Source organism: Tribolium castaneum, chromosome 3, assembly GCF_031307605.1.
Source record: "Tribolium castaneum strain GA2 chromosome 3, icTriCast1.1, whole genome shotgun sequence".
Classification (NCBI taxonomy): Eukaryota; Metazoa; Arthropoda; class Insecta; order Coleoptera; family Tenebrionidae; genus Tribolium; species Tribolium castaneum.
In genome coordinates this window covers 15,565,427-15,579,535 of record NC_087396.1, presented here as the reverse complement: position 1 = coordinate 15,579,535, position 14,109 = coordinate 15,565,427, and the positions used below count along the sequence as shown (strand labels likewise).

The 14,109-nt window shown below is 33.9% G+C and overlaps 2 protein-coding genes and 2 long non-coding RNA genes across 5 annotated transcripts in view; 2 read left to right on the top strand and 2 right to left on the bottom strand.

The window, feature by feature from the left end:
* LOC103313642 (homologous-pairing protein 2 homolog) overlaps positions 1 to 14,109 on the bottom strand; it is a 79,599-nt gene that overhangs the window by 12,861 nt on the left and 52,629 nt on the right. The gene's annotated exons all lie outside the window — the stretch shown is intronic.
* On the top strand, positions 7,448 to 9,181 carry LOC107398267 (uncharacterized). The gene is made up of 2 exons (XR_010333358.1): positions 7,448 to 8,811; positions 8,858 to 9,181. It is a non-coding gene; the product is annotated as an uncharacterized LOC107398267 (long non-coding RNA).
* Positions 11,546 to 12,337, bottom strand: LOC107398266 (uncharacterized). 2 transcript variants are annotated; one of them, XR_001575160.2, is made up of 2 exons: positions 12,199 to 12,337; positions 11,546 to 12,093 (listed from the first exon to the last, which is right to left on the bottom strand). It is a non-coding gene; the product is annotated as an uncharacterized LOC107398266 (long non-coding RNA). The 2 variants fall into 2 exon arrangements; XR_001575158.2 differs by having other exon boundaries at positions 12,184 to 12,312.
* The window catches only part of Sox15 (Sox box protein 15), a 44,209-nt gene continuing 42,338 nt past the window's right edge, over positions 12,239 to 14,109 (top strand). Inside the window, exon 1 of the mRNA XM_008197463.3 lies at positions 12,239 to 12,688. Coding sequence (XP_008195685.1) covers positions 12,648 to 12,688 — 41 coding nt within the window. The 5' untranslated portion in view covers positions 12,239 to 12,647. The remainder of the gene's footprint in view (positions 12,689 to 14,109) is intronic.

Sequence of the window (14,109 nt, the reverse complement as noted above, 5' to 3'; positions counted from 1 at the left end):
TATTTATTATTGTAATTGATTATTTTAACTCAATAAGCATTATTCCAGAAAAAACACTATTTATGTTAATCGAATGCATGTATGTTTATGAAGCAATAAATATGTAATTATTAATACTTAGTATAAAAAATAGTTCTCAATGACTTCCGTATTATTCCCGCCAACCGCCTGTAAATGTCCCAACATTTGACTAATAAAGCTTGCAATGTTGGTTGCCTACGAAAGTCATCATCTTTTTAAACATTTTTGATTACCAAATAGCTCACGATTTTGTCAGGCCACCCAAAACTCCAACCGCCGTAAAAAACAGGTGCCTCTTCTTTCCTAATTACAATTCCGAAAATGCTCTTTTCTTGATACGCCACACGTGTCTTTTACAAGAATATTTTCAATACAAAAACCGTAAAAAGGCACGGATCATGTAAAAAGGTGATTCACTTCTTTTCATAATAGTTCCTAATTGAATATTCTAAGCCGAAATGCGTTTACAAGCAGCCACCGCATTACCTGATATAAATATAAGTATTATACCGAGTGTCGGCCTTAATTGACAAATACATCTCATTTGACCGGTGACACATCCGAAATTTTGATAAATAAACCCATCTCGTCGCCGAGATCGGACGATAAGCGGTGGGTCGCCCCCACTGTTTGACAAATGTTTGAAAATTATAAACGAGCTTTGTTTACTGCCACCGGGTAATGCACCAATTACAAATTCAAGAGAGTGACTCGAGGAAAATATTCAGGCAGTGTGCCAGTCTGGCGCGTGCTCAAATATAATGGAACTTTTCCACCCACTTGTGCATATTGAATTTTCCGGACGAATCGGGGATCAAGGCGGGGTGCGGACGAGATCTCGCTTTTGCTCAAAAATAACGCCTTCAATTTCTAAACAAAAATTCTTATGTGCTAGAAAAAATTGTTCACATGCGGAATCAATTTCGCAAAATGTAGAGAAAGTGTCGGATTCTAGAGCATTAAATAATGATTGACACATTTGCAAATAAAAATGTGCGTTGGACTCTGAGCATCATGAATTTTAACGTATAGGTGGATATGCATTAATGGCTCATACATTGTAACAGTGTTATTGAAGATAATTAGAGATAAAAACGGTTTGTTTTGGAGACCTGGAGGTTGGGTCCAGCCCATCAGCATTTGTCGTAAAAAGCGCGTTCAAAAGTAAAATAAACAATTAAAGAGAGGACATTAAAGCATGGTTACAAAAACAAGAAAAAATCTTATTCGAACCACTCCTCTTAGCATATAATGTTTTCTCTAATAACTATAATCAGGCGGGTAAATATATAATCAATTTATTGTTAGGCTCTGCTTAAACTCCCACACGTTCACCGAGATATTCCTCGCTACACTGTTAAAAACCGGCTAAGCCCCAGTCAATCGTCAATCAATTAGTTCGCTGGAACGGCCGATTGATTTATTTTTGTGCGTCCGATTTGCTTCGATTTTCTTTTTGTGTGCAAGTCGGGACGTGACGACGGCACTAGCTCACATTTTCGTCATCGTCGCTGAAAATTTCGTGAAATTACTGTAATTACGTTCTGTTAATATTTGCAGTGTAATATTAAGTATTTTAGATTATCTCGCCGGTAATAACATGGTTCGGGACCATTAAATTTCATAAGTAAATACGAGATCTTGATGCACGACATTCTAAATCAAGGTAAGACGGCCGGTCGCTCGACCCTCCCGCAAATCAACGGAAAATGTGCCGCTTTTCATCGACTAAACTAAAACAACATTAATTTTCCGCTTTTTAAATTTTACATGCGCCAGGTGCTAGAACTGGACCTTATATTGAGTTCGGATAGAGGAGCTTTTTACATTCGTACACATTACCATAACTAAGCAACAGTGAAATATCTGCATTGTTCTCCTGATAACCATCTCCATCTTTGCTTAATTAAATGGGTAATTGTTGTTTATAGACTACTAATTATTAAGCTTTATATTATATGTAGGTATGGCCAAAAGCACGGGTTGCGTTAATGATGGAGATCCGTCATTTGTTGCACCTCTTTATTCTGGATTTTGTGGGCACCATCGAGCTAGCCAACGGCTCATTAACTCGCTATTCTACATTTCCTGTGTCTTTCCCTGCTTTACTCGGAAACGTAATTATACGTTTTATATGTTTACTCTAACAATTACAAGATTTTCTGTAAGCTCCAAAGTTCAACTTCAGTACTGGCATTAAAAGTTTCAACACCTACAACGAGATGAATGTTAATATAATTAGGTATTTGTAATAATTATAAGTTTTGTATATGCATATTGCATAAGTATCATGGTGTTCAACAAATTTATTTACAAAAAGATCCAGTTATTGAACCCACTAATCACGAGGCAATGAGCTTGGCTGTATTTTCTGCATTTCTAATTAGTATAATTGCATTTTTAATCTCCTTAATCAATTTTTGACCTTCAACTGTATTTCTGAATATCTGAATTAATCAGTTTGATAGTTTTATTATTATTTGTCCTAGGTATGTAACATGCACATCTGTATTACCTACAGATGTAGATTTTTTCCAAAAAAAAAAATAGTTTCAAAAAAAGAAGCCAATTTGAATCGTTCTGACGATTGTTTTTGAATACTCAGTTTAATTTTAGAGAAGCTAACTGTTTATTATTACTTTAATAAAAACTTTATTTATTATTCAATCCTTATTTTAATTGCTAATAACATTCATTTATAAAGACACTGATGTATAATGAAGAACATAATCAATATGTAATAATGCAAAAAGAAGTGGTGTGGACCTGAAACAAAATGGTTAAAATAAAATAAGTAAGATTTGGTGTGTTAGGATTTTGTCTAATTACGAATATAAAATAAAAGATAAAAGATATCTTGCCTATTTTTTTATAAATTAATATTATTTTTTTCGTTTGCAAATGTGTCTTAAAAAATTGAATACATCCTCGGCGATGGATATAGTATGTACAATCTCTAGAATCGAATAAACAGAACTCAAGAATCACTGATTGTAATGTATTATCTAATCCACTGGTAATTTGGCTTAGTTTTGATTAAAAGGAATGTGTTTTAAAATGAAATTTTTTGACTTGAGGTCATTTTTATGTGCATTCTAATTTTTATAACAATCCGTTGACAAATAACTGAGATATTAAGCTCGAAAGTCTACACTTTGTATTTAAGTTTACTATACAGGGTGTTTCACATAACTTTACGAGCCCTGCGCCTTACACATTCAAATATACAAAAATCACAAAACACTAGATACAAAACACACACTTTTACTTATTTCATTTTTGGAAACCCATGACAGTAGTTGTTAAACCAATTACTGTTTCATTAGTGGTCATAAATTGCTGAAAACAGTAACAATTTTTATCTATTATATCAAGAGACGGAATGAATATATTTCTAATCTATCTAACGCAATCGCTAACTATTTCTTGAAGGGGTGAACAAACCATATCCCATTTCAGTTCATAGTAGAATTACAACAGTGCATTTAAATTTTTTTGAGTGAAAAATAAAGCACAAATTGAGGGTTTTTGTATAAGAAAAGAATTCTGTGTTAAACTAAATCTGAGCGACACACTTTGAGCTAAGAAAACCCACCAGAAACTCTCAATTTGTGCTTTATTTTAATAAAAAAATAAGATATAAAAAAAGACCATCCAATTTTTCAAAATTTGGAATCGAATTCGTATTGGAATATGTGTTGTTGATTGCCTTTTACAGGCGCAGGCCTCGTAAAATTACGTGAAACACTCTGTATATTTTACTCGTGGGTACATTTTATAGACCGATTTGAAATAAAAATATTTATATAAAAAAGAAAACTGGAAGAAAAATAAGAAAAAAAGTCCCAAAACTTTCGAACATTTAGATATATTGGAAAGATGGACATTTTATTCTTTAGTATTATCTTTTGTTAAATAATGATATAATAACTCATAATAACAATCAATTGTTAATTAATTGAATTAATTGCTATTATGAGTGGGTCAATAACGGTGACTGAGTTGGCTTCAGAATTTTTTATTTCCTTATTCAGTTGTTTGCAACACTTAATGTGGGAATCTGATATGGTTTTACTTGATAGATATTTTTTTACAAAATATGGTTTATTGAAGTTGCGAATGGAAGTTGTACTATCCACAAATTTAGTATATTGGCAACTTATACACTAAACAGTGATTTATGTGTATTTGTGTATATTGGTCTAGGTATAAGGTAAATAATAAATAAATATATAGTATGTAGCGATGAATTTTAGAGCATTGTATAGAAAGCTCGAGTAAGTAATTTAAACAATTGTTTAAAATATATTTCATTTGCAATCAAATCAAACGTGGATCCTCTTCACATTTATCAGTTTATCACAATTATCGTTTCAAAATTATTTCTCTTTCGTTTGGCATGGTTGGCCATCCTTTCGCAATAAAATTTTCGTTTCTTCTCACATATTGGCAAACGTTCCGTTACACAATCCCCTTATCCATCTTGAAGGTTTGATGAAATTACAATTTGCCTTCATTTCACGCCTGACAGAATCCACTAAAGCAGAATAAAAAATCGACTTCCTTTTCGTCTGCATCTAGAATGAATTTATGGTTTGATTCCTGTGTGTGAGGCTCCTTGTCCATCGTCAAATGCGTCGGTAGTCGCTCATCAACCACCCATAAAGGCACCACTACAATTATATGCAACGAGTGTCAGGTTAAAACCCTTACACCTGTTCCGTGACGTCAGGTCTAACTTCCTGTTCTCACGAGATCTCATCGCGCCGAAATAATTACATCCGAGCGGACATCGCACTCTTTTTCCTTCACTGGAAGCTTGCGGGGACTCTTATCATTTTTTTGTTTAGACACTACTTAACAATTACCGACTTGATAAAGGATTCACTGAGGATCAACGCTTGCTTGCAGGATAAATTAGAATAAGTAGCAATTCCAGGCATTAGATATGCAAATTGCGATGTTCAGCCTTGAATAATGACTTGTAAGAATTTAATTAATTTGCTTGCCGACTTCACCGTTCCAACGTAAAAATTTGACAACGATGAAAATGCGAAGCTCAAAAGCATCTGTGCTACAGGTGTCAAAAGCCTGACACGAGATCTATAGATAATTAAGCTATAAATGAAGACATAATGAAGTGGGACTTACAAGACACCAGTGAAAGTTCTTTTCACCAGGTGGATGGATTTCAGCTTATGCTTCATTCATAAATCAAAAGGACAACTACAGGTTGCAATTTTCAATGATGTTAAGCCATTTACCGGACTAATCCGGAAAGTTATATTTTACCAAACTTGGGCTGCAAAAGCTCGGACAGCGATATAATACACCCATTATGTTGTTTCCATTCAAGTTTATCTGTTATTTAAAAAAATATATAAAGTATTTTGCCCGTTTTGGTAAACACTTAAATAGGTGCATACTGGAAGCTTTTTTGTAATTGGTTTATTTTTTATTGCTAATCAGTTCATTTCAGCACTGAAATGGGTGCTTTAATGGCGCTTTAGCAACCCCAAAATTTGTATATTTGGCGAAATTGTGTTGCCGTGATCCATTTTCGCATGTAAAGACCGGTAAACTTTCACAGCGTTGCTGATTAGAATGCACATCTTTTCAGTTATTGGGGCGCAAGAAGTCCGTCTCTGAGACACACTGCCGTTTCGGTAAATTAAACTTGAAGACGAATTTGCCGCGCATGGCTACCTCGAGCAAAAGTGAAAACATGTGTGTGCATTTTGTCACTTTTTATTTACCTAATAATCAGAGTGTAGTCTTAATTAAGGGCGAGCTTCACTTTCGTTGCTCTTTTCTATTTTATTTGTTGCTTGTTCGCCGAGTGTGATGACACCGGCATACAATTGACATTTAACCTGACTTCCGGCGACCTTTTGCCGTCATTTCCGGTCAAATGGTCTCAAAATCGGCTCTCCTACTGGCTCGGTCATGCATATTCAACAGCGGGGATTATGGTAATTTGGAAAATTTGTTGGGCTTGATTGTGGAAGGCGAATTTTGTTGTATTTTGTTTGTAAGCAATTTCTTCGTTTTTCACTCTTCATGACTGTCACACAGGATAAGTATCAAAAATCCATGAACGCGCTTAGTGTGACATGTAGAGCGTAGTTTACACGCTATAAAATCACACGAAACTTTCCCCCAATCATGCTGTTTTCAAAACAACTTTAAATATCCAAAAGTTTCTACTCAGTTCGAGGAAAATCTACGTGGATTACATGCTCGTGAACAGAATCAGCTTAAATTGTACCTTGATACAGAATCATGAAGAATAAGTAGAAACAGACTCAAAGTTATCAGTATAACAAATACGGGAAATAAATATGTTGAACGATTTTGGAATTCATCAATAATTTTTCTACTATATTTTCTATTAAATCAGGAGAACATTATATAAACTAATTTGTTTGAACTCATTTTGTTCAAAACGTTTTTTTCAGTCTTTAAGTATTCACAAAACAGCCGCCTACCTAGGGCTCTGTCAAAACTATCCCTACTTATCAGATCTTATCTCCATAATTTGTTTCCAGCGTTTCCGTTTGCTTTGCTATTTTTAAATTTATATTAACATGTACACAAAAAAAATTCAATATATTTTGGCAGAGCAGTTGCTTTTTCCGATTGTTTACCCCATTTGTTTGTAACAAAACTAGATACAATAGTATCAATAAAACAAAGAAAGCATTAAACCGTTAAGTTTTTTATCAATCTCTCCGAATGATTTCTAATTAAAAAATAATTAGTATAAGTTTGTTAGTGAGTTGTGGGCAAACAAAAACATTTGACGTAGCCTTCGACATTATCCGCATTGTAAATCATGCGTCAGAAGGTAATTTAAATTTTTGTTGAAAATAAAGCTTGTGTCGAGAGTTAATTTCGTTAGCAGAAAGCTTCTACCGTCGAGCTCGATTTCTGTAAGAGAATTGGACATGTTTACGGAAATTCCAACATCCGTGATGAAGCGTTTTTTGCAATAGAAATTTTGTGTGTATATACAGTGTCTCAAAATTGGCGAATTCCGAGTTTAGGGCGTTGTAGAGAATCATTTCAGAAGTTCAAATATAAAAAAATAATGATTCGGGGTTTCCCCACAAAAAATACACTGGTTTGAAGATCACACTTTGAAATGTCATTTCATTAAATGCAGGCTAAAAGTTTCAGTGTTTATTGTCATTTATGTGTAGATGATTGTAGAGAATAATAATGTAAAACAATTTTTCAAAAAACTAGTTTTATTTTAGAGTAAAAAAAATACAAAATGTTTTTGTAATTTGTAGTTTGATTTTTAACGTTAAAAAAATAAAAATTTTTTACTCCAAAATACAAATACACCATAAATAACAATAAACACTGAAATGTTTAACATGCATTTGAAGAAAACACAATTCAAGAAGCAACTGAAGTGCACCTTTAAACCAATTTATCTTTGTGAAGAAACTCCGAATTTTTATTTTGTTTACATATCTGGACCAGTGAAGTGATTCTCTACCGCGCACTGAACTCGGAATTCGTGAATTTTGAGACACTCTGTATAATTTTCCATTTTACCGATTTTTTTTAATCACTTGGCAGTAACAGTAAGTAAAATAAATCAAGAAATTCTCAATTTGTTTATTGTTTATTGATTGCGACTTATTGTTCTGTTCAGATTACTGTTCGACGAGAAAATAAAGCTCTTACAGTGCTCAACAAATTTTAGCGTTTGGAAATGAAAATTTTCCTCTACGCGTGCTTCAGAAACTTTCACCAAAGGAAAAACATGGAATCAGAATCATCAACCAGTAAAGAAAATAAAAATTGTCGCAGTTTGCCTTGTAACAACATTAAATTTGAATCAAGCTTAATTGTTTATCTAGTCTAATTTTTAGCTCGTTACTTATGTTTCTCTTGTTCGTTCGTTTTGTAAATGTTTATTCTAACAATATAAACAAAACCTGCTACCGCGGGCATTTGGCGCTTCCTGCAGCGCCTTGCAAACATCTAATCTTATCTGTAATCTTGCGAAATTCAGCCGATTGAAGCGGAAAACGCGCGTTTGCGTCATCGATCAAATTGTCAATTGACGAGCAAGCGTTCTTTGTTGGATTTTGTTGTTCGTTTTCGTGAACACGGCCCAGAAAATTCAAGGTATACCGAATGTTAATTAGCTCGGTGTGCGGTGACCCGCGACGTCTAGATAGTAAAAAGACGGCACTATCGGCGAGGGATTATCAGCTCATCTACAAACGGCACCCATCTACCGGAACCGGAAACAGCCCAACAACACAAGCGTTACCTGGCGATCCCTCCTGGCCAACTTAGCCACAGCCATGGAGACGTTCACCAGCTAATCCCCGACTTCCAGGATGGGTTCGCCAGGAGGATCGAGTTCAAAATCTCCTTGAACATAATGTTAATTGTGAAGTTTCCGCACTTGCCATGGGAGAATTTTGAGTGTGGGAGCCTTTGTTTCGATGAACGCAAGGTTACCAAGTCTGCTAACAGTTACGTACTCTAGGAAGGAACTTCGTTTTAATTCGCAATTAACAAAAGTTCACACATATTTAATATATAACTGCGTTTATGGTTTTTTTACCATTATAGTACACGAATTAAGAACAGATGGCAGATAAGGCGGATGTGGAACACGCAATTATTTTTCAAGATTTAACAGGCAACATACGACATAAATTAATGCTAATATTGCTCAATCTGGAAGGATACATTACCCAAAAACAGGCTACAAGAAGTTGGAGCTGTAATCATGAAACACTAAGACAAAGGAAAGGAAATGTAAGTGAATAACACGAAGAGTGATTCGCAGAAACTGCAATTTTAGTCAGGACTGGGGGCTCTAATTTGATGGAATTCATCAGTTATCATTCTTTAATCAAGTTCCTTCCAGCGTATATTTAGAAGAACAAAATAATGACAATGCTAAATCAAATTAGAAATGTGTAGAAACTTTACAACAAAACTGGGGCGCAGCGAGCATTCGCCCACATTAGAGGATAGTTCACTCCTTGTCAATCCCGGAGTAAAAAAAAGGGACGGACCGTCAAGGATCAAGAACTTCCAACCATAATATCTCGAAAAATTTAAGAATTTGTTCACTGTGATTCAGTGATGTGTAAACAAATATGGAATAAACTTTGACAATAAATTTTAGTTTTAATTTCACAAAAATTTAATTCAACTTGAAAAATTGTTAAAATCATATTGTTTTCATTAGTATTTTGTTTATTAGTTATTTTTATCTTATCTTAAAAAAATCTTCTATATCCGGTACTATACACACTCGTGGATAATTATTGAAAAAGCTTGTTTTTCGTCAAATTGCAAAACACCCATTTGCAGAAAGAATTCCGGAGCTTTCCATGTGGAAGTGAGTATTTTCCCTTCGTTAGTTATGTCACAATAAATAAAAATTTCTTCGTAATTAAACAAACGTATTTTTGGAGTTTATAAAAAGATAATTTGCGGAAATATTACTCTAGAATTGACCAAAACTTTTTAAAGTTGCGTAGTAGGTACAGATTTGTGAACTTTTAGGTCCAAGTTCATCACCAAACATTTTGAGATTGCACTTTAGACTTTTTCAATGCAAACTGAAACATACGTGTGATTGAAAAGCAATGATTTTTTCAGAAAAAACATTCTCCTAGGCGATATTCAGAAAAGCTATAATTTTTCTATCACCTCATTTGATCACTTTCTGATTTTTTATAGAGCTTTTTGGTTCAAAATTTGTCATTATGCCAAATGCTTTTTACTTATTTCACGCCATTTTCGAAACAAGTTTTCCAATGTAGATACGAGTAAAATGTGTTTAAACAAATGGAAACATTAAACATAGGTCCAACGTGACAATTCTAGAAAAATTGGGACTGGAGGAGAACAGGACGAAAACACTCTTGTTATCAATAACAAAACTTATTTTTTGAATAAGTATAAAACGTTTTTCGTAGTCTGTTAGCTAGAGCTTTTTTATCATTTGATTTGTTGAATCGTTTTTTCTATTGTTTTAATAAACGTTTGAAAACTGAAAATATTTTTACAACTTTTCTTTATTTGGAAGACGTTAAACTGTATTTTACTTGAGAGAAAAGAAGTTATATAGTCATAAGATACTTTTTTCAGTTTATCTTCTGCTGATATAGTAGTGAAATATAAAATGATGTAGGTATAAAGTGAATCGAAAAGTTGAAAAGTTTGTTGTTGGACTTATATCTTTTAATTATGGATAGTAGAGTTCTTCTACTACGATAGGTATTATTTTTAAATATTTAAAGAATAAAATTTTAAAGATTATCTGTCCTTGACACACACGTGAAATGCTTTCTATTTTATTAGGAATCCTCAACAAATATTATTACTTATGTAATGCATCAATATTTTTGAGGTGTTTTTCTTCAGGATATTTATTTTGTTCTATGCACCAACTTAAATAAAAAAAAATTAAATAAAATTATTTAGGAAGCATTTAAATAAAGATGTATTCAAAAATAAATGCAATTATAGAAATGACAATTTCTTGCGATATAATAAGCTACTGTATAAAATTCAATTTTTTTTTCATATAAATGTAATAAAAAAGATTGAATGGTCTTAAAACTCTTCAGGATTATTAACTTTCCACAACTTTACTCTTTCATGAAAATAATGACAACATACTGTTTTTCTTTGCGCTCTACGAGTGTTTTTCACCTTCAATCCAAGCATTTTTTTAATTAAAAAGTAATTCCTTTTATGATTTAAACTACAAACTACCACTCTGTCTTATTAAGGACACAAATACATTTTTGCTTATGTTACTTTGGTTAAATAGCATTGGACAAATTTTATTTGTTATAAAGTACGTATATCTAAATTAATTTTATTATATCATGCCAATTAAATACGCATATCTTGTGGCGCTTATTTTTAAAAAAATTGCCTTTTATATTAATTGTCATAACATTCTGAAAGATTTTGGTTTTAGTCCAACAAAAGTAACAATTAATAATCTCTTAAATGATCCGTTTGTGTACAGTAAAGCATAGGTTTAGCAAACGGCATACCAATGCTTTTTTGATATAGCCAGCTTCTTAAACATGTTTGAATATGTCAGTTAATATGACTTTTTTTCATTCGTAGTAATAAAAGAAAATACGCTCACACACAATCAAATTTAATACGTATACTTTTATAAAAATATTTAATTTTTTTAAAGGGCTAACATGATGGCCAATTTTTGAGAACATTTTTTCTGCATAAAAAAGTTTACAAGAAACACGTAGTAGTCATTAAAAAAAGAAATCATGTTGACGAGTGTTAATTTCACAATTGCTGCAACAGTTTTCAACTTACAAGGTGGAATAAAAAATCGATTATTCCAAATACCGATAAAAATAATAAGTGCTAATTGTCCAAACTAAATTCTCCACACTGATAACGTCATAAATCCAAAAATATTCTTTAATTAATAAATTACGCATCAAACGTTTACACGAAAAAAATTAATTGAAGTTAAAGAATTACAAGCGAGTTGTTGAATAATATTTATTTTCAAACGTAAATTTTTACAGAATATAAGTAACGGATAACCGTTAGGAATGGGCAGAAATCATTCATGAAACCTTTAACTCATGATTACAAATGTAAATAAAACAGTGACGGACAGGTGACATTGATGTTGTCATACCATGAGATGCAATTGCAACAATCGTTTGTTTCATGTCCTCCCATTAATCCTGCAGGTTCTTCAAAAATTGCTTCCGTTTACATATATGATAAAAGTCTTTGTGCCTTTGTTTCTATTAACTAAATTTCTAAAGACAAGAAAAATTTGAGTAGATAGATCGAATAGTGCTTAGTTAAGCTGAAAAGGTGCTTTCCTGAAAGAGTGTTTTTCGAGCTTAGAGGAGAGCTTTGGTGTGAGTACTCCTTGGAAGTGGCATACCTTTCAGCAAACGTGATCGGCAATAGTAAATGCTAGCACAAGCCAATAAAAATGTAACCTATGCATTAGTTATTGTTCCAGCGGCTGTCATAAAACGTCCGTGGTATATTTTTAGTGTAGTATGAAACCTGAAACTGAAAACGACACCGAACTAGCGTCCATGTAGTACAAGCAACGGCCACGCGAGGCTCGAAACACGCGCGCTGCACGCAGGTAAACCTTACCTTTACCCTACCTACCAGGTATGGCGGGTACACAGCCCACTGTTCAGTACCACGGAACGCGAGTACGAGTTTGCACGCGTGTCTGTCCCTCCAGCGAGGCCCGTCGGAAGCAACAAGTGTGCATAGATGTGAATTCGACAGTCGGCATCGTCGACGATCGCTCTGTTGGTGTCAAATGCGGCAAAAGCGACGGCCGTCGGCGATGTAGCCTCGAGTGATGACGGGTCCAAGTGATCGATTGGTGCTGCGGTGACACTCCGGGTTAAGTGTCTTTAATGTAAACAGGAGGATTTTGTTTGCTTGTTAAATAGGCGAGCAAACAGCAGTTTCTTAATCAAACCGTACCACGTCGGAGAGCAAATCGTAGAATGTAGCAATCGAAACTGACATATCAAATGAAGTGGTGATAAAGTTTCGTTTCAAAGACAGGTGACTTCGTTACGTGATCAATTAACGATAAAAAAATGGCCTCCGACGAAGACTGTAGTACTACCTTCACGTACCCGTAAGTACTCGTTCAATTATTTACATTTTGGTCAGGTAGGTACCGCGATCACAGGAATTCTTGCACCAAGTCGTACCGCGGCTTCATCACCAATAATAATTCAAACAGACCTAAATCCGAAACCAATAGGTACCATTGTGTTGGATCCACGAGTCAATTGTTTCGTGGTACTGCCTTGACCTAGCTTCGCTTACTGCACTATCATAACAAATTTGGTTTCCGCAACCACTCCTGCCCGAGGGTACCACAAACGTGTGAAAAAAAATTGCTCTACTTTCAGAGTTGGTTGACGCTTATTGTATGTAAATGGCCAAATAAAGAACCAAAACAGATCGTCCACCCTCCTTTTTCACGCAGCAATTAAGACGGAAATTTGCGTACAACTCTGCCATATCTTACAGTTTATTTCCGGTCTTTCTTCCAAGATCTTAACTCAATAAGTATCAATTAATGCAGTAATGAAATACTGAAAATGATTGAAGATGCGGAAACGGTGCTATCAGTAAACCAAGAGGAAACCAAATGTATACCAGAAGCTACTTTCTACTCATCTAACTATATCTCTCATCTTTTCTTTGAAAGCAATCTGATTTTTTGCAAAAATGATTTCAAAACTTTTGAACTTACCAACAATCAATCATTAATTAGATACCCGCACTCTAAGTAACTTAAAAAACGTGTTGTTATAAGTTGCCATGTAATTAAAGAGGTATGGTAATCTAATGAAAATAATAATGCGGTTTTGCCTTTTAAATAAATAGATACATTTTACTGGTGTGGTAATTCATCATTACGCGGATAATTAACTGTTAAACAGTGACATTCTCATCAAGATTTTCAAGAAGTTAAAGACAAAGTAAAGAGCGAGAAAACTTATTTTTTAAGGTTTGATAAACAAAATAGTAAGTTTCGTAATAAAAAAGTGTTAACGTCGAAAACCAATACGCACTATCGTTGACAAAATAAAATTTTAAGGCTAAAGGGTTACCCAACCACAACCACACACTGCTGGGTGGCAAGATTTTGAAACACATCACAAAAACATAGGAGGATGTTAAACTAAAGGTAGTTTATTATGAAAGTTATAATAATGAGAACTCAAGTTTAAAGACGGTGAAAATTATTAATTATTTGTGGTTTGTTTCGTTATTGTGTGGTGTATATCTTTGGTTGATACCACTTCATGCTATGTTGTGCCCACAGAAATTGCCGAAAGGCACTCGGAATTCTATTTATTCTGTAGCAAAGTCACACAGTGACAGTTTTATAGTGCTTTATTAAAAAGTGATCTCAGTTACGGTATAGTGGTGGTACTGGTACTGGCAGCTTTTAATTTCGAAAATAACTTCTCAAAAATAATAACTGAAGCCGATTTAGCTCCTTGATAACGTTTTTGGTCAATTTTAAACGGTTCAAAAGTA